The 25974-nt window shown below is 52.0% G+C and overlaps 2 protein-coding genes across 3 annotated transcripts; both read left to right on the forward strand.

The window, feature by feature from the left end:
• The first annotated feature begins 5329 nt into the window (after positions 1-5329).
• LOC142890054 (peroxisomal succinyl-coenzyme A thioesterase-like) lies at positions 5330-9544 on the forward strand. Of its 2 annotated transcripts, none has more exons than XM_076028812.1 (11): positions 5330-5656; positions 6014-6220; positions 6296-6395; positions 6466-6656; positions 7112-7281; positions 8005-8124; positions 8249-8331; positions 8405-8498; positions 8919-8999; positions 9074-9215; positions 9299-9544. In XM_076028812.1, the coding sequence occupies exons 1-11, from the start codon at positions 5650-5652 to the stop codon at positions 9424-9426; spliced, it is 1323 nt and encodes a 440-aa protein (XP_075884927.1). In that variant the 5' UTR covers positions 5330-5649; the 3' UTR covers positions 9427-9544. The 2 variants fall into 2 exon arrangements, with proteins under 2 accessions (XP_075884927.1, XP_075884928.1); XM_076028813.1 differs by having other exon boundaries at positions 5331-5611.
• A 1835-nt stretch (positions 9545-11379) lies between these two features.
• On the forward strand, positions 11380-21255 carry LOC142890055 (metabotropic glutamate receptor 8-like). Its single transcript, XM_076028814.1, has 9 exons — positions 11380-12057; positions 13689-13905; positions 14383-14518; positions 14785-14939; positions 15337-15474; positions 15626-15826; positions 18601-18740; positions 19272-20219; positions 20441-21255. Exons 1-9 carry the CDS (start codon positions 11536-11538, stop codon positions 20753-20755), a joined length of 2772 nt encoding a protein of 923 aa, XP_075884929.1. The 5' UTR covers positions 11380-11535; the 3' UTR covers positions 20756-21255.
• Positions 21256-25974: the final 4719 nt, after the last annotated feature.

The following is a 25974-nucleotide window of genomic DNA, read 5'->3' on the forward strand; positions in this document are numbered from 1 at the left end:
CAAAGATAATAAAAAGCAAAGTTGTTCTTCCATTAAATAAAGAAACAAAAACACATAAATACACAAGATTTATCTCCATAATGGAGTAAAACTGATCTGAAGCCAGGAATAAGCCCCGCCCCCACCATCAATACATGGATTGGGGTAACGAGGTCACCTCGCACAGACCAGACGGTGTCATTAATCCACAGCCAGCAGGTCCGCAGCCCTCCGGCGCTGGCTCTGCTCTCCAACCCACACAGGGAGGTGGTTCTGGCAGCGAGGCCGACCACCGGCCGACCGGGCCGGTCCACACACCTGGCGTGGACACGGGGCTGACGCCACCTACCGTTGCGAGGAGCCGGTCGCTTGGCGGCTCGTTGGCCACTGAACCTCTGCAGAGGTGAACTGTTGTGAGCAGCGTCTTTGTGCGTCCGGGCCGCTCTCGGCATACCAGCGGCCCGACAAAAGGCGGCTCCTCTCCAGTGGAGGAGGCTTCAGGAAACAGCAGCTTTTTTATATCTGAGAGCACCAGAACTCTGAGTGGTCTTTCAGCCCATGATGAGCGCCTGTTAAGGCAGAGAGGAGCTCACTGTAGTTTACCCCTCCGTGCACCCTCAGCGGGGAGGATAAAAAAAGGTTCTATTCTGGGATGGCCGGGTCATGGATCGTCTCGCAAGAGAGGCAGGAATGCTGTGGAGACCCCTCCACGCTCACGCCGTCCCCCTCAGTCCTCCGCTAATGAGTTTCTCTCTCAGCCTCGGGCCGCCAGGTCACACCACGCCGCTGCCGCCGCCGTCGCACGCCACCTGCCTGACTCTGGAGACGCCATCAGGAGCAGTGGAAGCACCCCAACAGCTGGAATTCTGTAAATCAGCCACCTCACAAAGGCACGGCTGCAGGATGCATCTGTTGGAGCAGGCGCAGATGGATGAAGTGCTTTGGTGACCCACGTCATAGGAGAAAAAAAACATATCATGGGATATGTAGAAAACGTGCTTTAATGTAATTTGAAAATGCAAAAAAAGCAGTTATCAAAGTTAAAATAAAGTTACAACATAATATCTGTCTTTGAAGCCAGGCGGTATTTAGCTCTTAATTGAAATGACTCTTAAAACACTGGAAAAAAAGATGAAATACATCTGTTTCATGACTTACTCACAGTTAATATAATTTTAGGCAGGCCAGATTAAAAAACATTACGGGCCGTAGTTGTAGTTTGCCCATGCCTGCGCTACAACAAGGCATCCTTGACTGTAATCGAAAGGGATCACCAGACCGCCACCCTCTTACTGCTATTTTATTTTTTTAAAGATTTCTTTTCATTTTTTAATTATTTACAACATTCATTTTCTCGGCCAAAATAGTACAACAATAGACTAGAATCGATCAAAGACCCACAATACTTATGAGAAACAACAAAACAAAACCCAAAAACACACGAGACAAAAGACAAATTTGGTTGTTTCCTGTAAAAAAACAATCATTTTAAATACATGTATGCCTGTATCATAACAAAAAGTAATAAAATGGATAAATGAATAAAGGAAACAAAAACAGAGTATAATAATTGTATTATTGAGCACAATAATTGTATTATTTTCCCCCATATGATTTCAAATTGAGTCAATCCGACTGCTGAGGACCTGCAGGGAGCCTCTTGGTTTTGGTGGAAAATCCGTTGAAAATTGGTTACGGACCTGAGCGACATCACCCTGAACCACACTCGGCTGCAGTTCCTCTCCTGGCCAGGAGGGGGTGATGTTCCCCTGCCCCTCTATGTGGCAGAATGGGTTGCAGGCGAGTAATTCTTTACAGCGGTGTTGGCTTTTGCTGAATAAAGCTCCTCACTGGTTCAAAAGCAGCCGTTTGCTGGCGACTGGGAGCACAACAGAGCCACCTGACCGAGGCAGCGGCCAGCAGAAATTCACCTCAATGCCTTCAGAAAGCTGCTTTATGTCCCAGCGGCAGCCAAGGAGGGGAGGGATGGAGGGAGGGGAAAGACGGCGAGCTGTAACTCCGAGTTCCCTGGCAACACACTCGGTGAAGAACACTGTTTTTCTGAGGGAGAATTTGCTTTCGCTGGGGAAAACAGCAGGATATTTTTTGTCATTTGCGGAGGAAACTTCAGTAGCTACGCGACAACGTCCCATCGTCCGCCTTCGACCCTTTGGATCCGCAAAACGCACAACTCTCACCCCTCCCATCGGACCAAAGACAAAAGAAAGCGAGCGCATAATAAGTGTCGGGACGCAGCGTTTTTAATGGCTGCAGCTCTTCAAAGTGGCGCAGCAACATTGTCTCTCGGCGGGGCTGCCCGCTTCCGATGGCGAAGCCTCATTCAGGGCCTTTAAGGGCTGCAGCGCCGGGCAGACAGCGGCTCCCAGCTCGCCCCTTTTCTCAGGGTGTCTGCCCACACAATGGACTTCCTCAGCCTGCGCACAAAAGAAGCTGCCGCGTGAAAAAGAAAAGGGGAAGGAGGGGGGGAAGAAAAAAAAGCAGCTCAATTGAATGGCATTCCTCTCCACAATGCGCTCGGAGAAGCGGGCCGTCCCGTCGCTGCACCCTCAGCCCCGGCTGTGTGTGTGTCACCGCCAGGAAGTGATGCCTTCGCACAGGGGGGAAACGCTAAGACAAAAGGAAGATGGAAAAAAAGAGAGGAGAGGAATCAGGTGGAGGGCGGTGTTTCTCCGCCACGCCTTCAAAATGTCACAGTGTCCGTGCCGGTGGCCGAGGACGGAGGTGATCCACCGCGTTAGCGAGGCCAGAGAGAAAGTCAGCTCAGGGGAGAGAGCTCTGCTCAGGTAGCTTGACATTTGAACCAGCGGAAAAAGATAAAGACAAAAATTTAGGCAGTCTTCAGTGTTGAAGGCCACTGTCAGGCATTCTTCCTGGAAAAATGTCTGAGCAAAATGGCGGCTCAGTAGGAGCAAGACCCTTGCCCTATGTATACTCTTATGTGAGAACCATTCTAAGGTAGGAAAACCAATCATAAATGAGGCCAAATTTTACACACTGGACCGTAAACTTGTATAAGCACCATTATAACCATTGAGCTATGTTGAATCATTAATTAAATAGTGTCGCTGAAGATGCTTCTGTTCATAATTTATTCTGAGTCGTTCCAGTCAAATCTTTTTTTTCCCCGCCGCTACCAAGAGTGACCAGGATGGTCCAGTTTACACGCGTGCCGAACCGACATTGACCGTATAAACTGATTGCTCACTTCAGTGAGCAGTTTTTCCATTGATTCAAGATGTGGCTGTCGTGTGGCATCCGGCTCCATTCACTCCTGGTCCGATGCCGTGTGAAGGCCTCTCAGTGCTTTGGTGGATGGGCCCTCAGTCTTTTCTCTGTCGACGGGCTGCAAGCAGGTGTCCAACAAAAGGGGCCCAGGAGGCAGCCGTGAGGAGCTCCACGTGGCACTTTTGTCCACCCACAAGTGTTTGTTGTCCCTGACAGAAGAACCAGAGCTTTAGGAAGACGAGATTCCTGACCTGCCTGACAACTCTGAACATGTCATGTTGTCACGGCTGAGCCGAGGTTCTTTGACGTCTCCAGGGCAAACACACACTCAGATGGAGATGCTCTTTATCAGGGAGTTTCCTCTCCCTGATGTCAAAGAGCTGAGACTCTGTGGAAGTACCGACTCGTCCTGGGAGTCCGAGGATAGCTACCACATGTGGCAGTACCCTGGGCAACCATGGCTGGCAGTGTTGAGCAATTGAGAGTTCAGGCCAGGGAAGAAGAGCGCACTCAACTTTTAGAGGAATAGTTGAGTGAGTTTGTTGATCAAGTTATAAAGGAGAGAAAGAGACAGACCAATTAGACGGAGGTCATATAACCTAGACTAGCTCCCCCTGGTGGAGGTTTGCCACCTCCTCAGCAGGTCAGAGACTTGTTGTGGGGCGCCCAGTCAGTAGCGTCTGCTGATCTCGTGCCATTGCGGGAAAAAGTTCACCTGCATCCCATCACCAGCTCCCCACTCTGAGTCCTGTCATAGCGCCACAGCGCCACCAACATTAGGACACAGTGCAAAGCTAACTGCGGTCCTCTGGGCTCTGGGAGAAAGGACGCTCTGTTGTGGCGAGCCACAGACAAACCTGGGGGCTTTGGCATCTTTTATTCCTTGGCTTTGGACTGTCAGCAGGTCCCAGGCGAACCCAAACAAGCTGGTTCTTGAAAACACTCCGCTGGGACCCTGCCAGCACCAGAAGAAGACCAGGTCAAAGGTCTCAGAGACAACAATGCAGCCATAGAGGAGGTTCACCACAAACAAGTGTAATAAACTCCCACAACATGTGAACTAGAAAGACCACCTGAAGAAGGTGGCGCTAGCGAGCCAGTGTTGTCTTTGTGCAGCTCTGGCTTCAGTTCACACTGTCTAAAGTGTGTTTATGGCCTCAGTTTCATCAGTGAATTAAAGTTCAAATCATTAATATTAATACTGCACCTTGTCCTCCTCCCGTCCTTCACATGCTGAAATGCACTGCACTGTCTTACTCATGATGCTTAGATTCTCCTTCTCCCACAATATTGAAATGTTGTCTACATTTCTGATTTATTTCAATGCTACTTAACATTTTTGTGATTCTTTCTGATGTGTCTTTTGATGTGTGACTCGGGACGAGAAGAGATTAACCTGGAGCAGTCGATGCCCCCCTCTGGTGGCTTTTGGGAGGAACTGCAGTCAGACGTTTGTTTTTGATAAGTAACTGATCTCCAGGAACTGGACGGAGCCATACAGGGAGGAATGATGGTTTCAGCACCAAACACAGTTAATTACACAGCAAAGGTCTAGTATCCCCATTTACCCTGTGACAGGAGAATGGTGACGGTCAGCCGGCTGACAGCTGAATGATGACCAGATGATGGTCCTCATTCATCCAACATCTGCTGCCAAATTGCGTCTTCTCTCAGAATCAGTTAATCTTCATCACGCCACAGTATCAGTCCAACACTTCATGGTCACATGACGTTCACATGTTCCACAGTGAACGTGTGTCAAAGAGTCTGGTTCTTCAAAGCAGCGAATCCATCATCTCCATGTGAACGTCTCTGTGATGATACATTCAAGGACCGAACTGTAACCCCTATTTTACTCCTATTTTTTTTTTCCTGGTGTAAAATAGGGGTAAGTAGTGACTCCTGCTCCCTTTTCTCCTCCCTACAGCTGGAGGTATTGAGAGAGGATCGGAAGGCGAGTAAAAAGCTCCATCTAGCTGTGGCCGACAGAACTACAACAAGCGGAGACGCGACTGATTCGCCGAGGTTCCGCCCCTTCTCCACCTACAAGTTGCACATGATTCCTGCTCCAAGTCGACGCTCTCACACTCGAAGCCACACTACTGCAACTGAATCCTCGCTAGAAGAAGCAGGGCTCGGTTGAGTGGACCGACGCTTCCGGTTCGCCTGCTGACTGGAAGGCCGTTTTTGACCCGACTCTCGGTTTTCCCGTCACCGCCATGTGTTTGCGGGCGGACAGAAGTAAGCCCACAGTGGGCGGGGCTTACTGGCTGGACTTTGGCCGCTGAAGGCGGTGTGGTCGCTCTACCTTCCGGTTCGCTGCCGACCTGGATTCATTGCGGACGCTCGCTCGGACGACTTCTCTGCACTGGACCCGGAGCTGAAGGTTCGGACACTTTCTGGTTCTTTTACGGTGCCTTTCGCATGGAGTGTGAACTTCCTCTCGGTGTTGTTGTTGTTGTTGTTGTTGTTGACGCTGCTGCCTGCTAAGCGCAAGGCTTCTCTCTCTCTGCCTCGCTCTCTCTCTCTCTCTCTCTCTCTCTCTCTCTCTCTCTCTCTCTCTCTCTAATTGTTCATCTGGAAGTCTGCCCTCTGTTATGTCACAAAGGGTCAGACTCCGCGCGACCACGCGAGACGGCAGGTAAATGTGTGGATGCTCTAAAAGTGTAACGGACGGTTGACAGAGGCTTGCATCTGGAAGCAGGTGTGAGTCCTCCCGCATCACACTCAAGGTTCTTCAACATCACGTCTGCTCACTCGTCTCCTTCTCCTCCCTCTTCTTTTTTAGCTGACCCCAGGATGGACGGTAGCCGTTGCCTTGTCCAGCTGTCGGCCCATCCCACCAGAGGGCTGATGGATGAGAAGATAACCATTGTGGTCCAGAAGGCCCCACCTGGTCTCCAGCTGACTGTCCGCAGCCTCCACCCCTGTGAGGACGGACACAGCTGGGAGGCTTTTGGCCACTATGTGTCCGATTCCACAGGGACCGTTGACGGTACGTCACTAAGCAGCTCTTGGAAAGTTTGAAAGTCAGTCACGTCAGGACACCTTGTTTTTCTCTCACCGACAGTCTCACAAGACCTGAGCCTGGGCGGAACTTATTCTGGGGTGGAACCGATGGGACTGCTGTGGAGCCTTAGACCAGTTCCAGGCAGCAAACCTGGACTCAGGTAGGACCAGGAGGATGGAGATGTTTCGCTAGCAAGCCTTCAGAGCTGACTGAGTCCCATCGTCCCTCAGACTAAGGAAGATGAACGTCCAGACTCCACTGGGGCTCACCGTCTCAGTGTACCAGGGTCACCAGAATGAGGGCTTTGCTGATCTGGTTCCTCTGGCTACCGTGGAGGTGGAGCGCTGGTACATGGCGCCCGGTGTCCGCAGAGTCAACGTGACAGAGGACGGACTCAGCGCCACCCTCTTCCTGCCCCCAGGTAGGACCAGAGTCTGTGGGGTGGGGGGTAGCTTCACTGTTAAGGCTGATTCACACAGAGAAACAGGTCTGCAGTGCATCAGCGCTTGGAAGGTTGTCGTACCATCGCAAGGTCGCGCGAAAACCCAGGTAGTTTCGTGTGTACTTAAACAAAATAACAGTGAAACAAGAACTCTCAAGAAAAACTCTTTTGCTCATTCGAATTTTGTCTCAAGTATCGCTGTGTAAAAATAGAAAGAAAAAAAACAAACAAACTACAGGTATTACACAAAATACAGGTAAAAGGTTAAAAGTATACATGCATTTTTTTTCATTATAGCTTCAGATTGAAAGTGAAATCTGCTTTATTGTCTGACACGCACGATGAATTTAATGGCCGCGATCTACTGCTGAGCCGCGAACGCGCCGTAGACGCTTTGAGTGTGAATAAGGTGTAAGTGTTCTGGTCGTGTGAAGGACCCGGACCTTTCCCTGGCATCTTGGACCTGTGGGGCGGTGGAGGGAAGCTGGTGGAGATGCGCGCAGCACTGCTGGCCTCTCACGGCTTCGCCTCCATGGCCCTGGATTACTTGACCCCCAAGATCACCTTGGAGACGGGGAAGATGGTCGGCAACGACTACTTTGAGGTGAGGATTAAGCGCCCTGACACACACAGGGTGTGTTTGTGTGCTCAGATGTCAAGGAGTGGGTGGAGACTCCGGTCATTGACCTTCGCGCCCACTCAGGTGGTTCTGACGCGGTTCTGACGCCAGCCGCCTTCCCTCCTCTGGTTTTTTGAGGTTAAACCAGCTGCTGCTGCTGCTGCTTCGCTGCTCAACCTTCACTGTCCAGAGCAGGGATAGGCAAACGTTTTGATTCATGGGCCACAGAGGTGACCCACCTCATAGGGGGAAAAAATATATCATATGATATGTAGAAAACATGTGCTTTAGAAATGACTCTTGCTCTTTATATGAAATGACAGCTATTTTATGACTTAATGACTATCAATATAATTTCTTCAACTTCGGCGGGCCTTAAAAAGCTCAACAGGCCCCATGTGGTCCCCGGGCGGTAGTTTGTCCATGCCTGCTCCAGAGGGTGGACCATGCCTTTCCTGAGCTGTGTGTTTAGAGGGTGGAAGGAGAAGCAAAGGGTGGACTCTCCTCCCAGGAATGTGGTTACTGGGAGGAACCAGGTGAAGTCTCCAGGTGGAGGAAGGTAGCAGCTGTGACCTTCACTGGTTCTCACGAATTCTCACCGGTCCTCGCTGGTTCTCATTGGTTCTCGTTGGTTCTTGCTGGTGTCAGAGGATTGTAGGAGTGAACTTTCTCCCCTGTGCTCTTCTTCTGACCCTCCTCCTGTTGCAGAAAGCCTTCAAAGTCATGGAGAAACATCCTCAGATTGTGGGCAACAGCATCGCCATGGTGGGCCTGTCCTTCGGCACCTGCGTAGCCTTCAAGATGGCCGCCTACTCCCAAGTGGTGAAGGTGAGACAGCCAGCAGCAGCTTCTCTACGGCTGGACCGCTGAGGTCACACCCTGATTCCATCCTCTCCTCCTCCTCCCCCTCATCCTCCACTTCCTCCTCCCCCTCCTCTTGTTCCCATCTCAGCCCAGGTGTGTTGTGAGCATCAGTGGGAGTCACGTCCAACCGGTGGATGGAACAGTGGAGGACATGTTCAAGTTCTTCCACAAGTCAGTGGCTCCGCCCTCACTTCCCTCACTAGGCCACTAGAGGACGTGTAATGACATTTATATTTCCTTCCAGGAACGTGGAGAAGACCCGAGTGAGCGAGGCCGGCGAGAAGATCTGGCGAGACCTGCTACTGCCCATCCCCACCGACCTCCAGTTCAAAGTGGATGTGAGTTCTGAAGCCGGCCTCTGGTGCTGGTGCTGGTTCTAATGCTGGATCTGGTGCAGTATCTGATGCTGGATCGATTGCTGGATCTGGTGCTGGATCTGGTGCTGGTTCTGGTTCTGGTTCTGGTTCTGGTTCAGCTTCTGGTTCTGGTTCTAGTTCTGGTGCTGGTTCTGATGCTGTATCAGGTGCTGAATCTGGGGCTGGTTCTGGTTCTAGTTCTGGTGCTGGATCTAAAGCTTGTCCTGTTGGTGGTTTTGGTGCTGGTTCTAGTTCTGGTTCTGGATCTGGTTCTATTGGAGTGTTCACAGCCTCTCTCTCTCTCAACTCGCGCACACACACACACACACACACACACACACACACACACACACACCGTGGTCCAGTGGCTCACCTCACCTAACATCTGTCTGTCTGGACCAGATGGGACGTATGCGCTGCCCCCTGCTCGTGATTGTCGGGGAAGACGACCAGAACTGGGCGACGCCTGAGTCTGCAGCAGATGTGAGTCTGGACCGGCGGCATGTGCGGCATCACACTGACATCACGCTGACGGCTCTCTTGTCCCCACCCACCAGATGCAGGAAATGATGTCACGGGCAGGTAACGCCCACCTGCTGACCGTCCTGTCGTACCCCAACACCGGTCACCTAATCGAACCTCCGTACTCTCCGCACACCCGGAGCAGCGGCTTCAGATCTGTCGGCTCTCGGGAGAAAGGTGCGGTGACACTTCAAAGTGGGCGGGACTAAAGTGGGCAGGGCTTTACAGGAGAACTGACTGCTGTTTCCGGCTGTGTGCAGTGCTTGGCCTGTGGGGCGGAGACACGGCCGCTCACTCTTGGGCCCAGGAGGACGCCTGGAAGAAGATGCTGCTCTTCCTGAGGGAGCACCTGCACAGCCGGGAGGGACCCGGACTCGTCCACCAGTGACCGGTTCGGTTGGTACCAAAGGCCCCACCCACTCTGCCAGGTGGGCGGTTCCAAGCCGCTCTCTCAGGCACCCTGTGGCTCCTTACCAGTGGAATAAAGCAGATTCTTTTCAGCCTCACTGTGGCTCCGCCCCCTTTTTTCAACAAGGCAGCGTCAATGGTTTCCTAGTGGCCACTCGAGGTACTGCAGAATAAAAATCCCATTGGGCCCCAAGCATTTTAACCAATAGAACACAATACAAAAATACACGCCTCTAAAACAGCTAACAGGATGACTGTGACCTGTAATACAGCGCGTAATACACACATGAACAAGATCAACATCCAAAACAGAAAAATAGTTGTTCTGATTTTGTTTGAAAAAGTATTTTAGTCACGTGTCAGTGACGCTGACGTCCTTCGTGGACCAGAACCAGGAGGAGCTGCTGGAGGAGCAACAAGAAAGAAACCTGTACAATTGTAGTTTTAGTCCATCGTCACTGGGGGGCGACCTGCCTCCATCAGTCTCTCTATCTCTTGCATCTCTCTCTTTCTCCCGCTCTCGCTCTCCCTCTGTCTCTTACTCCCTCTCCTCTCGTTCAACTTAGTGCATTGCCGCACGAGTCGCGCACTCGCACGCGCCTCCTCTACAGCATCACACGCTTCGGGCCACTCCGGACGAGGTTCGGGGGCATGTTGGTGTCATCGTGGTCGGTTGGGAGGGGAGTGGGGGTGCGGAGTGGGACAGCTGGTTCCTCGGTCCCTCGCCAGTGTGACGCGTAACCTGGCGCCGCGCGGTGAACGGGAGTTGCGGGCGGCGGAAGGTGCACGGAGACCCGGCGCAGGGGCGGGGGGGGGGGGAGCTGGTAACCCGGAGCGGGACCCGGTGGGCGTCGATCTATCGATCCGGACCGGAAGAAGTTTCACCTGGAAATGTTGCTGATGTGACGGAGGCGGGAAGCACCTGGGTGACCTGGGGGCTGCTGCTGCTGCTGCTGCTGCTGCAGGTACCTGAATGTAACACGAGCTCCGGCAGGTTGGTGACGGCAGAGGTGCGTTCTCTGTGAGTCCACAGAGATCAGCGATCGAGCAGCTGATTCTGCTGGAATTACCTCGACCTCCTCATGTGTGTGCGCATGTGTTATTACTTGTTATTAATATTTTGACCCATTGCCAGTTTCAGGGAGTGTGTGTGTGTGTGTGTGTGTGTGTGTGTGTGTGTGACAGAGAGAGAGAGTGTGTGTGTGTGTGTGTGTGTGTGTGTGTGTGTGTGTGTGTGTGTGTGAGGGGGGAAGGAGGGAGAGAGAGAGAGAGAGAGAGATGCCCTGCTGTGTTGGCCATCTCCAAACCTGAATGAAAATCTGCTAACACATCACCAGGACAAAGCAGGTGATTGGTCACCTGTCATGGGCGTTGGGGCAAAAACCCAATTGGTAAAAGTAGATAAACCAATCAAATATTTGGAGTGACCTTACGGACTGGCACGTGACCTCTGACACCACCAGAGTCAGTGTTGTCGTCAGTGTTGTCGTCAGTGTGCTAGTGCAGGGCTTCCCAAGCAGCGTGAGCATCTCGCCGGGGACCCCTCTCACAAACCAACAATGTGACAAAAATTAGACTCCCCATTGCCCCTCCCTCCCTCTCCCCACCAAATAAATGGTAAGGTAACCCCCTCTTCTGACTTTAGGGTTGGGGTTAGAAAACCACTGTGCTGGTGCACTGCTTGCCCCCGTGGCTCTCTCGGAGCTGAGCGCCTCAGTGCTCAGTGCCTCAGCGTCTGCAGGATGTTTTTGTCACCAGACTTCCTGATTTCTCTTTACAGAGAGCTGCGAGAGACGCTGGGTTCTGTCACCACTGGTGACTCACCAGGTGGTTCCTCACCTCTCTGACGTCCTTGCAGTTTGACCGCTGACTTCTCTCTCTCTCTCTCTCTCTCTCCCTCTTTCCCTCCCTCCCCTCTGGTTCTGCTCAGGTCTCAGCGGTGACGATGTGAAACCAGCTACGGGCCTGAAGCTCCACGATGTCCCCATGTGAAGCAGCAAGTCACTGGGACCAGCGTTAGTGGGCGGGGCTTCCAGGATCTGTTGAGAGCACATGTCCTGTCTGGTTGCCGCAGCCTGATTGGGACAAGATGGGGAGGGGCTCTGGACTACTGAGGGTCCCGCCCTGCTGCTTCCTGCTTCTAATGATGCTGCAGGCCTCCACCGCCGCCTCCTCTGACTCCCAGCAGCCCCTCCAGCAACAGGACTTCGGCCACTCCATCCGCCTGGACGGCGACATCATCCTGGGGGGCCTGTTCCCGGTGCACGCCCGCGGTGAGAGGGGCGTGGCCTGTGGCGAGCTGAAGAAGGAGAAGGGCGTCCAGCGGCTGGAGGCCATGCTGTTCGCCATCGACCTGGTCAACAGGGACCCTGAGCTGCTGCCCAACGTGACGCTGGGCGCCCGGGTCCTGGACACGTGCTCGCGGGACACCCATGCCCTGGAGCAGTCGCTCACCTTCGTGCAGGCGCTCATTGAGAAGGACGGCAGCGACGTGCGCTGCTCCAATGGCGAGCTGCCCGTCCTGGCCAAGCCAGACAAGGTGGTGGGCGTGATCGGGGCGTCAGCCAGCTCCGTGTCCATCATGGTGGCCAACATCCTGCGGCTCTTCCAGGTGAGGGAACCCCAACCCGGGTACGATTGTGCCACTAGCCGTTAGCTCCGGTTAAGTTACAAAAAAAGATCTTGTTCCCCTAGCTGCACTGCTAATGAGTGCAAACTGTCGCTACCTTGTTAACTGTGGTAACTCATCATTTACCACCTGTGAGGCCATGACTCCAGCACTGTCCAGCTGACACATCGCAGCCCAGAGCCACTGCTAGCAGCTTGTTAGCCGCTAGCACGGTGTCCCTTAGCTCGAAAATCGAACCTTTCTTTGTTAGCTGTACCTTTAAAACAGCTTTTTGAGCCAGTCGTGAGACTGGTGTTCAATTAGTTTCGGCGACTTTGTGATTAACATGTCAACAGGAAGTGAAAAAAAACCCACAGATAAACATTGAACTTCCTGTCAGCCTGGGCTGCACTTCCTGTTTGCCTGCTGAGGAGGATTCTGCGAACAGTGAACTCCCTCTAGCTAGCAGATCTTCTCTCAGTCTCTCCCTGTCAGTCCGTGGCGACGCCTCCTGGTGGCCCGAGGCGGCACAGTCGTTTCGGCCCGGCGGAGGAACCAATCAGATCAGTGAGCTGCAGATGATTCACGACAGCAGCAGCAGCAACAGCCTCGCTCGGCTAAAATTAGCAGGAAACTGCTGAAGCAGGAGGCTTTTTACTCACACGTCAGCTGACCAGCACATAGTGACAGGGACAGACTGCAGGAGGCGGGGCTTCAGCAGTCACGTGACCTCTCAGCACAGATCAGGTTTTCGTCCTCCAGCTTCTCCTGGTACTCCGGCTCACCAGCTGTTGGCTTAGCCCCGTGTTTACTGCCTCCTGCCGAAGCACCTGTCAGGTGTCCTTGGAGGAGGAGCGTCCTCCCCGGCGGTGGATCTCTGGTCTGGCCGTTTGGTTCCGCCGTGCACCGAGAGCCGAGTCGAGCGGCAGATGGTTGCTGTGATGGAGCGACGTCGCCATCTGGGGGAGGAAAGAAGAGCAGCGCAGATCAAAACCAGAGTTTCCCTCGGACCTCCACTCTCTGCTGCTATTCTTGGAGCCTCTCTGCTGGAAGTCTGCCAAGCGTCATGTGACTTTGGAGGCACACCAGAAGGACGTTGTCTAATAAACAACCAAAACTGAAAATGATGGGAAAAAAACACCTAATACACACCATCTCCACATGCCCGCTGAAGGAGTCTGGACACACAGGAAGTGATGTTGCTTGATTGTGACCTTTTCAAGGACCGCTTCAGCTGGCGCGTTTCCAGCCGCCGCCACCAGGGGGCCCAAACCCACATTCATTGCCTGACTGGAGAGACTAAAGAGTGAAAAGTGTTTGGGTATGAGACAATGAGATCATGGTAACAGGCTGAGACGTTAGCTGGAGCTAAGATTCTAGCTGGCGCTAACTGTTGCTCTAACTAGCCAAAAATCAGATCTCAGGCTGTCATCAACGGTCAGCCTCACCTCCTGATCTTTACTTGTCAGAGCTTCTGGTCACCTGATGAACACCCACACTGCTTTCAGCTGACAGGGGTGGGAGGTGGAGGGTCGTATCTGAACGGGGCGGGGTGAGGGGAGGTGGGCGGGGCTGTGGTCCAGCTGCAGGGGCATTGCCTTCACTTCACAGCGGTGCCTTGGGTGTCTCCACAGATCCCTCAGATCAGCTATGCCTCCACGGCGCCGGAACTCAGTGACGCTGCCCGCTACGACTTCTTCTCGCGGGTGGTGCCGCCCGACTCTTACCAGGCTCAGGCCATGCTGGATGTCGTCATGGCGATGGGCTGGAACTACGTGTCCACGCTGGCGTCGGAGGGCAGCTACGGCGAGAGCGGCGTGGAGGCCTTCGTGCAGCTCTCCAGGGAGACAGGTAGAGGGCATCCTTCCTTGAGTCCATGTTTCCATCCTCCCTTCTTTCCTTCCTTCCTTCTGTCCTTACTTTCCTTCCTCCCTTCCTTCCTAACCTTCTTTCTATCTTCCTTCCTTATATCCTTCTTTATTTTCTTTCTTCCTTTCTTCTATCCTTCCCTCTTACCTTCCTGTCAGGTTTCCATTCTTCCTTCCAACCTTCCTTGTATCCTTCCTACTTTCCTAGATTCATTCCATCCTTCCTTCTTTCCTTCCTTCCTTCCTTCCTTACTTCATTCCCTTCTTGTACCTTCTGCCCATATATCCATCTTCCTTGCTTCCTTCCTTCCTTCCATCTCTTCAGGTCTAGTGCTTTGAGTCTCAAACGGCGTTAGTGCTACTTGCTCCTCCCTCCCGCTGTGTTACCTATTTTGTTTCGAAGCGTCGAAACAACCCACCCTGTTAGACACCGGCGACTGTGCGTGTGCGTGCCCTCTAGGTGGCGTCTGTGTCGCTCAATCGCTGAAGATCCCTCGGGAGCCGCAACGAGGCGAATTCGACCGGATCGTCCTGCGCCTGCTGGAGACGCCCAACGCTCGCGCCGTCATCATGTTTGCCAACGAGGATGACATTTGGTAAATGCTTAGCATTAGCATTAGCATTAGCATTTTTAGTCCCAAACAGTGCTACTGTAGTGTTGTGGACTTGCTAACAAATGCCAACAGCCTGTAGAATCTGTACGGTTGAAATGAAAAACTGGATGATTTCAGGGTGAAACTCTACATTAAAATTTGTCACATTTATTTATAACATTTATGAAATTCATAAGATTACTTAGCAACATGATGCCACGTTTCATGTTGAGGACAATATTGTCTGTCTGACACTCTGATGCTCACAGGCGGGTCTTGGATGCGACGAGACGCAACAACCTCACAGGTCATTTCCTGTGGGTGGGGTCTGACAGCTGGGGCTCCAAGATCTCACCGGTGGTGCAGCAGGAGCAAGTGGCCGAGGGCGCCATCACCATCCTCCCCAAGAGGGCGTCTGTGGATGGTGAGCCGGGAACGCCACCAGGATCTCAGACTGGTTCAGGGTCTAGTTCAGGGCCCAGGGTAAAGAGCTAGATAGATCAGGCTCTGAGTCAGTGGGGTCCACATCTGGGTTAGGTTGAGGTCTGGTTCAGGATTAGGGTAAAGATTAGGGTCTGGGTCTAGATCTGGACCAGGATCTGGATGAGGGTCTGGGTTAAGGTTAGAGTCTTGGCCTGGGTCTGGGCCTGGTTCAGGGACAAGACAAAGATAAGGTTCTGGGTCAGGGTTAGGCTAAAGGTTAGGGTCTAAGTCTAGATCAGGACCATGGTTAGGGTAAAGGTTAGGGTCTGGGTCTAGATCCGGACCAGGGTCTGGGTCTGGGCCAGCGCCTCTTAACACGATCCTACCTCTGTCCTCAGCTTTCGACCGATACTTCAAGAGCCGCTCGCTGTCCAACAACCGCAGGAACGTGTGGTTTGCCGAGTTCTGGGAGGAGAACTTTGGCTGCCGGCTGGGGATGCACGGCAAGAGAGGCGGCGGCCTCAAGAAGTGCACAGGTGGGATCTCTGAACCCTGACCCTGACCCTGATCCCAGCTCCAGGCCTCTGGGTCTCCTCCAGCCTGCCGGCTCTACCTGAATAATCCACAAAAACCCAAAGTGTTCTCTCTCTCCTGCTCCCTCCCCCCCTCCCTCCCCCCCACCCGCAGGGCTAGAGAAGGTGGGCCGTGACTCGGCCTACCAGCAGGAGGGGAAGGTCCAGTTTGTGATGGACGCTGTCTACGCCATGGCTCAGGCGCTGCACCGCATGCACCAGGACGTCTGCGGAGGTTCCCCGGGGCTCTGCCCACGCATGGCCAATGTGGACGGCAGAGAACTGCTGGCCCACATCCGGGCCGTCAACTTCAACGGTAAGACTGCGGCCAATGAAGTCAGGGCAGTTCCCACTAGGTACGGCATGGCCGTGTCCCAGAAGCGTGAAGAACAACGGTGTCGCTTTGTAAAAATACGTGGCTTTTCTATTTTTCACGCTTCACGCTTGGCAACAGCGTCAATCGCAGCAGGTAGAATCCTTCAGGCAGGAAGTCAGTGATTGGAAAAAATGGTGGATCAGGTTGATTTTCATCATGAGCTACAGTGTGGGTGTATTTAGTTTTTATATGTGCTGTATTTTACTGTGAAAAGTTAGGCTAACATATCTCTCTATCAAGAGATAGAGGTGATCTGAGAGAGGGGGGCGGAGCTTCGAAGTGGACTGCAGCCAGCCACCAGGAGGCGTGTGGAGATTATACAGCATGGTGCTTCAAAATGAGACGAGAGGGACGCAAGTCGCAAGTTTCTGCTGTGAGAGACATTTTGCAATGTTTTGAAGACCCCATGGAGGGGAGGGGCTAAACGTGTGTGTGTGTGTGTGTGTGAGTGCATGTGTGTGTGTGACTCGACAATGATAATGAAGCGCAGCGTTGTCACGACTGAGTCCTGTATCGCCTGCTTCATGTGTGATTTGTGCCTGATTTAACTGATTGGAACACACACACACACACACACACATATACGGCCTTCCTCTGTGTGTGTGTGTGTGTGTGTGTGTGAGCGGCACGCTCTGTTAGGCCTCAACAAACATCAAACGCTGACAGGAATCAAACTGCTGCTGCTTCTGTTGTTTCATGCTTGGTTGCTCTGAACGCGCTGCAGCAGCAGCCAGAGTCCCCGTAATTCCATGTCTGAAATGCGCCGTATCCAGGACGAGGTGTGTGTGTGTGTGTGTGTTGGTGTGTGTGATGACAAGTAGCTGCGGGGCTAATCGCTAACTGGCCCGTGCTGCTCCTCCTGCTGCTCTTCACCATGTGCTTATTTCTGGATCAGGACGTCCTGCTGAGAACAACAGTGTGTGTGTGTGTGTGTGTGTGTGTGTGTGTGTGCGTGCGTGCGTGCATGTGTGCGTGCGTGTGTGTGTGTGTGTGTGTGTGTGTGTGTGTTTGTGTGTGTGTCCACGCTGACTTCATCTCTCACGTGCAGCTTCTCCTAAAGTGTAGAACAGAGCAGGAAGTGAAGCTGATCAGACCCCCGTCCCCTGCACACATGCAGCCCCCCCACCCCCTCCCTACAAATACACACACAGCACTGATCTGCTCCTCCTCGCCATTTAGACAGGAAGTGCTTCCACCAGTGACAAAGGCCGGTGGCGGTCCAGCCCATCGCTGATTGGTCGGTGGGTGGAGGCCACCTGGGAAGGGGCGGGACTTCCAGAAGCAGGCCACACTTGTTGCTAGGCGTAGTCCAGGCACCTGCTCAGGTCACATGGTCAGCAGGCCCACCGCCTCTACTGAGGAGGCAGCGTGTTGGGGTTGCAGTTCCAGGTTTGGCCTGTGGGTGAAACTCAGCCTGCCCAGGGAGCAGCTTCCTCTCCCTGCTGCTGCAGCGTGGGGCCCCCCGGCCCCTCACTGGCCCTGTGACCTCAGGCGGAACTGAGCGTGCGGGACGAGCGTCTCTCGCCGCGTGCTCTGCCAAGCGAGCGCTAAGTGGCGGTGGCGAGGTGGGGGAGGCGGAGGGGGCGGAGGGATCGGAGGGGTGAAGTGGGGGGCGGGCCTGAGGCGAGCACCGGTGACTCACCGCTGCCGCGCTGATGCCATTTGTGACGCTTTTTATTTGTGCGGCTGCAGGAAAAAACAGGGTCGTCGCCCACTCGCCTCATTATGGAGCCGCTGCTGCTGCTGCTGCTGCTGTCATCGTTGTTGTTGTTGTTGTTGTTGTTGTTGTTGTTGTGGTCGTCTTCGTCGTCATTTTGCTCTCGAACCGGACAAAGCCGCTCAATGCTAAACGCTGCCTGGAGCCGACCAACAGTAATCATTGAACGGATTCAGATCTGTTTCATGACTGAGATTAGCTGCAAAGATGCTTTGACTCTTTGACTCATCAACTCCTTGAGTTGTTGACTCTATAACTCCTTTGGCTCCTTGATTTATTTGATTCTTTAACTCTATTGGTTATTTACTTTAACTTTGATTATTTCATTCCTTTGACTCTTTAGCTGCTTTAACACCTTTGATTCTTTAACTCCTTTGACCCTTTTAACTTTGACTTCTTTGACCCTTTAAGTCCTTTAACTCCTTTGAGTTATTTGACTCCGTAACTCCTTTGACTTCTTTGACTCTTTAACTCCTTTAACTCCTTTGAGTTATTTGACTCCGTAACTCCTTTGACTTCTTTGACTCTTTAACTCCTTTGACTCTTTAACTCCTTGACTCCTTTGACTCTTTAACTCCTTTGACTTCTTTGACTCTTTAACTCCTTTGACTCTTTAGCTCCTTGACTTCTTTGACTCTTTCACTCCTTTGACTCTTTAACTCCTTGACTCCTTTGACTCTTTAACTCCTTTGACTTCTTTGACTCTTTAACTCCTTTGACTTCTTTGACTCTTTCAGCTCCTTTAACTCTTCCTTCCTGATGAGTCATAATTAAAAGATTCAGCAGAACGATGGTGAACGGAGATAAAAGATGTTGACAGTTAACCTGAGGATGATGATGATGATGATGATGATGATGATGATGATGATGATGATGATGTATGCGCCACCTGTCGGTCACTGCAACTTCAACTCTCAGCCGAAACCCGTTTCAGCCAATGAGGGACCACCTAGCCATGCTGCATGTGTGTGTGTGTGTGTGTGTGTGTTTCCCACAGGAAGTGCCGGCACGCCGGTGACCTTCAACCAGAACGGCGATGCCCCCGGCCGCTACGACATCTTCCAGTATCAGATCAACAACCAATCAGAGGCTGAGTACAAGGTCATCGGCCACTGGACCAATCAGCTGAATCTAGATGTGAGCAGACCCGCCTTATAATGAAAATATAGTCTCTTCATATATTTATACCAGGCACGGGCAAACTATGGCCGAGGGGCCATATGCGGCCCATTAAGCTTTTTAATCCGGGCCGCCAAATTTGCAGAAATTATATTCACAGTGAGGAAGTCATAAAATCGCTGTATTTCATCCGTTGTCTCAGTGTTTTCAGAGTCGTTTCAATAAAGAGCGAAATACTGTGAGGCTTTTGTTCATTTTCAGAAGACATGGAAGCACATGTTATCTACACATCCCATGATATATTTCACTGGTGGAGGTGGGTCACCAAGACACTCCATCCATCCATCCATCATTTACACTCACTCAGTGTAAAACCTGTTTAGATGCACACAAAGCTGAAGACCTGGCCACCAGGTGCTAGCATGGCAGGCTGGGTGGGGCCCATGGTGCATTGTGTGACGACTCATAGGGGGGTGTTGCACCTTTTTAATATCTTTTTAATATGTGTTCATTTCTAACCATGTATGTGTGTGTGCTCTCTCCCGACAGATGGGGGCGCTGCAGTGGACATCCGCGGCCCCCGCCGGCCCCCTCCCGCCGACCTCAGTGTGCAGCCTGCCCTGCGGCGCCGGCGAGAGGAAGAAGGTGGTGAAGGGCGTCCCCTGTTGCTGGCACTGCGAGCGCTGCCAGGGCTACCACTTCCTGTCGGGCCCCTCCTCCTGTCAGCCCTGCCCCCCTCGGGAGCGGCCCGACCGCAACCGCACGGGCTGCAGGCCCATCCCCGTGGTGCGCCGGCTGGAGTGGCGCTCGCTGTGGGCCGTTGGCCCCGCCCTGCTGGCCGCGCTGGGCATGGCAGCCACCGCCTTTGTGGTGGCCGCCTTCGTGCGGCACAACGACACGCCGATGGTGCGGGCGGCGGGCCGCGAGATGAGCTACGTGCTGCTGGGCGGCATCTTCCTGTGCTATGCCGCCACCTTCCCCATGATGGCGCCGCCCGGCGCCGCCATCTGCTCCCTCCGGCGCCTCCTGCTGGGCCTGGGCCTGTGCTTCAGCTACGCAGCACTTCTCACCAAGACCAACCGCATCCACCGCATCTTCCAGCAGGGCCGGAGGTCGGCGGCGGCGCCGCGGCTCATCAGTCCCGCCTCCCAGCTGGCCATCGCCGCTGGGCTGATCTCGGTGCAGCTGCTGGGCGTCCTGCTGTGGCTGGCTGTGGACCCGCCCCGCGCCGTGGTGGACTACGAGGAGCAGAGGACCTATGACCCTGAGCTGGCCCGCGGTGTGCTCAAGTGTGACATCACGGACCTGCAGACCATCTGCTCGCTGGGCTACAGCCTCCTGCTGATGGTCACCTGCACCGTCTACGCCGTCAAGACACGCGGCGTCCCCGAGAGCTTCAATGAGGCCAAGCCCATCGGCTTCACCATGTACACCACCTGCATTGTCTGGCTGGCCTTCATCCCCATCTACTTCGGCACGGCGCAGACCGCCGACAAGGTGGGTTCCACAACGAAACGCGGCTAACAGCTAACCACTGGAAGACAGGAGCTAGCGGCAAGAAAGCAGCGGCTAACAGCTAACTACTAGAAGACAGGAGCTAGCAGGTAGAAAACAGCGGCTAACAGCTAACCTCTAGAAGACAGGAGCTAGAAGCTAGAATACAGTGGCTAACAGCTGACCACTGGAAGACACGAGCTAACAACCCTCCCCTCCCTCAGGTGTACATCCAGACGGCTACGCTGACCGTCTCGCTCAGCCTCAGCGCTTCCGTCTCTCTGGGTCTCCTCTACCTGCCAAAGGTCTATGTCATCCTGCTCCACCCGGAGCGCAATGTGGCCAAGCGTAAGCGCAGTTTTAAGTCGGTGGTCGCTGCTGCCACCGCCAGCAGCAAGCTGTCGCAGCTGGCGGCACAGCGGCCCAATGGCCACCAGGCTGACGGCCCTCCGGCCCGGGCGATGCTGGCCCGGTCGATGCCGGCTGAAGAGGCCAGCAGTGAGTTCACCGCACCAGGCAAGGCATCCGGATTTCTTTAAGAAATCTAATTAAAAAGAAAAAGAGTTTTAACACTCAACTGAAACTGAAAGAATTGGTTGGTTTTGTCTCTTTGCTAGCTCCGCCCACCTACGCCAGCTACAGCAACCACGTCATGTGAGTTCAGCCGGCCAATGAGAGAAGGTTCCCACGGGCTGCCGGACGAACCGGCTGAGGAACCGAAGTGACGTGGTTTCACGTTTACAGACTTTTATAAGAAAGAAATGTGTTTAAAGTTTTGAATAGAAAATTGTGAATCGCTGTGTTTTGTTGTGGCTCCAATTGTGCGTTTTTGAAGGGGGAAAAAAAACTTGTTTTTGTGTTTGCTGTCTGATGTCGTCCCCCTGCCTCGCTGTTTTGAGGCTAACTAGCCGTTAGCTCGTGGTTGGAACGAAGCATGCTAGTCTTTTTATACAAATGATCTGTTTGTAATAAAGGAATGTTTCACAAAGCTGCTGCAGCGTTTTCCCATCTGTGGTAGCGCTGATGCTCAGGATCTTATAGCTAATTTAGTTTTGTTTTTTTTACCTGAGCTAATGCTAATGGTAACTGCAGTGGGACCCTGGAGAATCCTTACAGAGAGGGGTGGGGCCAAGTGGGTGGGGCCATTGGTGGCCCTGGGACTGATGCTATTTGATTGATTAGTTATTTGTTAGCCGGTTGCTGCTTGTGTTTGACTCCACTCGCTACTAGCATTATGTTAGCCGCTTTCCTGCCGCATCCCACAAATGCATGTCATTCTCAGGGTTGCAGATCTTGTCTGCAGATCCTGAACCTCCAGGACGGAACTTCCAGGATGGAAACTCACACTAACTAAATGTGAACTTGTGGCCAACTGTCGCTAACGTCAAGTTTTTTTAACATGGAAACTTTTTCAGTCTCCTTCCGACTCGGGTCACGTCAGTGTTTTTTTCCGCATGTTATTAGCTGATCTGTGACACTGGCCTATGATTGGCTTACCTACGACCTGCTGCTCTGTGATTGGTTGATGTGTGATGAGCGTCGCGGACTACACAACTCCCGCTGCTCTGAACTCAAAACGCCGCCTGTGATGAGGCGGCGGCTCGTCGTGCGTCTGCGAGGCTTCAGGTTACAACCAATCACAGCGCAGCGCTACCTGAGCCGACAGCTTGTCTCCTTCTGCTTCAGCTCCTCTGCTTAAACTGCTGTCACTTCCTGTGCCCCCCCACCCCCATGCCATGGCTGCACTGCGCTCCCCCCTAACCCCCTTCTGTTTTTTTTCAACGTCTGACATTTCCTCCCGTGTTGGAGAGACAGCACACACACACACACACACACACACACACACACACACACACACACACACACACACAGAGCTATGCTAGCTGTCACAGCGTTTTAACTGTCACACTATTTTAACGCTAAACTACAAGCCCCACCCCCCGGGCAGCAGCACCAGCTGACTCTGTTGCCGGCTTCACATTAAAGCAGTTTTTTCATTTTAATGGTTCACGTCTTCATAAAATGCAGAAAAAACGCGAACACACCGCAGCCTCTAACACACTAAGCTGCACAATGCTGGCTCACGGGGATGTTAGAATTAATAAGACTAACTTCCGGTGCTGTTTGCAGTTAGTGTCAAAGGCTAACTTACGGTGGGGCTGGCAGCATCAATTCGGCTAACTCGCGCAGGCGTTTAGCATGCTGCATGAGGTTGTTCATTGGTAGCAGAGGCAGTCCTGGCTACTTTTGACCCTCCCCCCACCCCCCAAATTTTTCTTGGCCATGGGTGCAGCCATGGGCAATGTACACATTGCCCATAGCAAAAAAGGCCTCTGATTGGTGGGAACGGGATGAATCATTGCAGATGGTAGTCAGAAACCTGCAAGAGTGGATGTACATAAAACGCGACACACATACACACACCTGCTCACAGAGAACCAATCAGCCAAACATGAACACACACACACACACACACACACACACATTATCCCCTCCTGGGCCGAGGCTATAATTAGAAGTGGCCTCTGGGGGCCGCTGCAAGCGGATGACCCGTCGTGGTCGCTCACTAATTAACCAACCACGTGCTGCCATGTCACGCACTCAATGGATTGTTGAACAATATTCAGATTTAATACTAGAACTTCAGACCTGTTCCCTCACACACTCTGAGGAATTAAAAAAAAAAAAACACCTCCTGCTGGATCTCTGCTGTCACTGCAGGGTAACACGCTGGAGGACGTAGACGGCCCTTTATCAGCTCTTGGTGTCCACGGACCTATCATCTAGCTCCAACCAGCAGGAGAAGAAGAGGATGTAGCAACAGCTAGGGAAGTAGCGACGTCTTGGGAAGGAGCAACAGCTAGGGAAGTAGCGCTGGCTAGGGAAGTAGTGAGGGATAGAGAAGTGGTGACGCTAGGGAAGTAGTGATAGAGAAGTGGCGACGCTAGGGAAGTAGTGATAGAGAAGTGGCGACGCTAGCGAAGTTGTAAGGGATAGAGAAGTGGCGACGCTAGGGAAGTAGTGATGGCTAGGGAAGTAGTGATGGCTAGAGAAGTAGTGACGCTAGGGAAGTAGTGATAGAGAAGTGGCGACGCTAGGGAAGTAGTGATAGAGAAGTGGCGACGCTAGCGAAGTTGTAAGGGATAGAGAAGTGGCGACGCTAGGGAAGTAGTGATGGCTAGGGAAGTAGTGATGGCTAGAGAAGTAGCGCTGGCTAGGGAAGCAGTGAGGGATAGAGAAGTGGTGACGCTAGGGAAGTAGTGATAGAGAAGTGGCGACGCTAGGGAAGTAGTGATAGAGAAGTGGCGACGCTAGCGAAGTTGTAAGGGATAGAGAAGTGGCGACGCTAGGGAAGTAGTGATGGCTAGGGAAGTAGTGATGGCTAGAGAAGTAGCGCTGGCTAGGGAAGCAGTGAGGGATAGAGAAGTGGCGACACTAGGGAAGTAGTGACGCAGGTAGCCCTGCTGTTGATGTGTGTGTTGCCTCTGATTGGCTCTGGACAGGCTGGTTAGACTCTGCCCACCAGCCGAACCTTTCAGGAAGCTGACTGGTTCCCGGTTCCCCTTGGAGCACTTCCTACTCCGCCTACCCAGGAAGTTGTTGGTAGTGCCGGCAGTTGAGAGCGTCGCCTTCGTTCCATGGGCATCTTGGAGGCTCCGCAGGCGCCGCAGCAGCGAGTCATTAATGGACGTTCATGGAAGTGGACAAACTCAGACTGGAGCTCCCAGAATGCCGTGTGCTCAACGCTCCGCCGCCGTCCTCAATCTGTCGGCGCCGATGAGATGCCGCCGCCGCCGCCACCGCCACTGCCGCCCGCCGCCTGCCGTGTCTCCTGCTGACGGGGACGAGCTGCTCTGCCTTGTCAGCCTGCGTGGAAATCAAACGCACCTTCTGCAGACGGGCACAATGGTCGCGGCTGGGTACCGCCATGCTTGTCCAATCAGCTGAACCTATCAGTCAACACAGGCTGAGCCATTCACATTGGGCCTGGTGTGCGTGTGTGCGTGTGTGTCTGTGTGCGCGTGTGCGCGCGTGTGTGTATGTATGTGTGTAATTTCTGACTGATGAGTCGAATACTCCAGGGTTCATAGGCAGCAAACAAGAACAAAACAAATGCGGAATGAAATAAAGTAAAAATGAACCAAACCCATGAGGTGGTACTGCTTTGTAATTATAAAAAAATCATTATTTCGCCAAAAAAAAAAGTTTTCATGCAAATGTAGATTCAGAGCATTCCATTAAGTTCTGTAGGTCTATTTAAAAAAAAAAAAAAAATCAATATTTATGAAAATATCATTTTGATTTCAATAACGTTTTCGCACCTATACATGGAAACATATTGTGGCCACACTAGGAAAAAAAAAAACAGGGCTCAGTATCAAATATCAGGTTTTCATCTTATAACGTGAAAATGAACATGAAATAACGTGATAGTTTCACGTTCTAACGTGAAAATTATTACATACAAACGTGAAACGTTCACAAAATAACTTGATAGTTTCATATTATAAAGTGAGAATTATCACGTAAAAACACGATAGTTTCACGATATAAGTTTCACGTGATAACATGATACTGAACCCTGTTAATCTTCTAGTGTGGCAGCTATGCGCTTCCTTCTGTACCAGCCACCCAGAGTCCAAGCTGGCGGCCCATTCATTTCGATGAAGCTGCTCACCCAGCGCACACACCGAAAAGGTTTTTGACTTCCGCATTTATCGGCCCGTAGAGCACGCGCAGTAGTGTCACTTCCCATCATGCCTCTGTAACCCACGTGATCTATTTAGCCAATCAGAATGATTTAGGAGAATGTCACTTACAGACACGTCAAGACGTGTCTGTAAGATAACTAACAATATCTATCTATCTATTGTTAGTTCGTTCTATCCATTTTATATATATGTGTATAATATTATCAGAAAGTAATATTAAAATAAAGTTGTTTCTGTTTGGCTGTGGTGTAGCCAATCAGAAACAGAAGCACTACTATATCTGGGTAAATCTTAACGCTTTATTTTCTTTGGAAATTTACAACTTGATCACGAGCTACGAGCATCACAGAGACCACCGGAGTATGCAGACAGAGCAAGTCACAAATACTCACACACATCAGCGAACCATCTTAGGTTGTTTGAATGACGGTAGTCAACAAATAAAAATGGTTCCACTGTGACAGACAGCGGGTTTGTTATGTTAACTAGCTACTAGTTAAATAGAAACTGCGTTCTGCTGCCTAGTGCTGAGCTAATATACCTGCTGCTGAAATAGTGTTTACGTTTAGTAAACGTCGTCGTTTACAACATTAACACTGCTGTTTTCATAGGTCACTTTTAAAATCATGTCATATTTTTACTATCATAATCCTGGCCATGGATGCATTAATCATTGCATATGACCTTGAAAATGGCAGGACTTGAGCGGACCTGTTTTAAGTGGGAGCCAACAACACAGATGATTACTGAGCCCACAAAGGCCACAAACACTTATACCAAACAACACAAGTCATAGTCACTCACTCACTGATTTTCAATCCACAGAAATTCAATAAAGATGTTCTACTTGGTTTAATTGTCGGGGCCTAGTGACATACTTCTGTAAGCCTGAGCAGTTGGATGTCACTCTGGTCTGCATTCAAAACTTGAGAGCACTGTAGTATTGTATCCATCTATCGATCTAATTTTCTGTCTATTTATCCGACCGCAATGCAGTTTGTCCTAATAGAGTTGCCGTAGGACCCCGGACACATTCCGTAGCCCCG

Source organism: Nelusetta ayraudi, unplaced genomic scaffold, assembly GCF_046127955.1.
Source record: "Nelusetta ayraudi isolate G7.1 ecotype Tasmania unplaced genomic scaffold, CSIRO-AGI_Nayr_v1 ptg000026l, whole genome shotgun sequence".
In the NCBI taxonomy this organism is placed as follows: domain Eukaryota; kingdom Metazoa; phylum Chordata; class Actinopteri; order Tetraodontiformes; family Monacanthidae; genus Nelusetta; species Nelusetta ayraudi.

What these genes read in the sequence shown, in the direction of transcription:
- LOC142890054 (XM_076028812.1), top strand. An exon ending in TTCCACAGGGACCGTTGACG is followed by an intron (nt 6,221 to 6,295) that starts GTACGTCACTAA and finishes TCTCACCGACAG; the next exon opens with TCTCACAAGACCTGAGCCTG. An exon ending in CACCCTCTTCCTGCCCCCAG is followed by an intron (nt 6,657 to 7,111) that starts GTAGGACCAGAG and finishes GGTCGTGTGAAG; the next exon opens with GACCCGGACCTTTCCCTGGC.
- LOC142890055 (XM_076028814.1), top strand. Translation starts at nt 11,536, where the DNA reads ATGGGGAGGGGCTCTGGACTACTGAGGGTCCCGCCCTGCTGCTTCCTG. An exon ending in CGGCCTCAAGAAGTGCACAG is followed by an intron (nt 15,475 to 15,625) that starts GTGGGATCTCTG and finishes CCCCACCCGCAG; the next exon opens with GGCTAGAGAAGGTGGGCCGT. An exon ending in CGGCGCAGACCGCCGACAAG is followed by an intron (nt 20,220 to 20,440) that starts GTGGGTTCCACA and finishes CCCCTCCCTCAG; the next exon opens with GTGTACATCCAGACGGCTAC.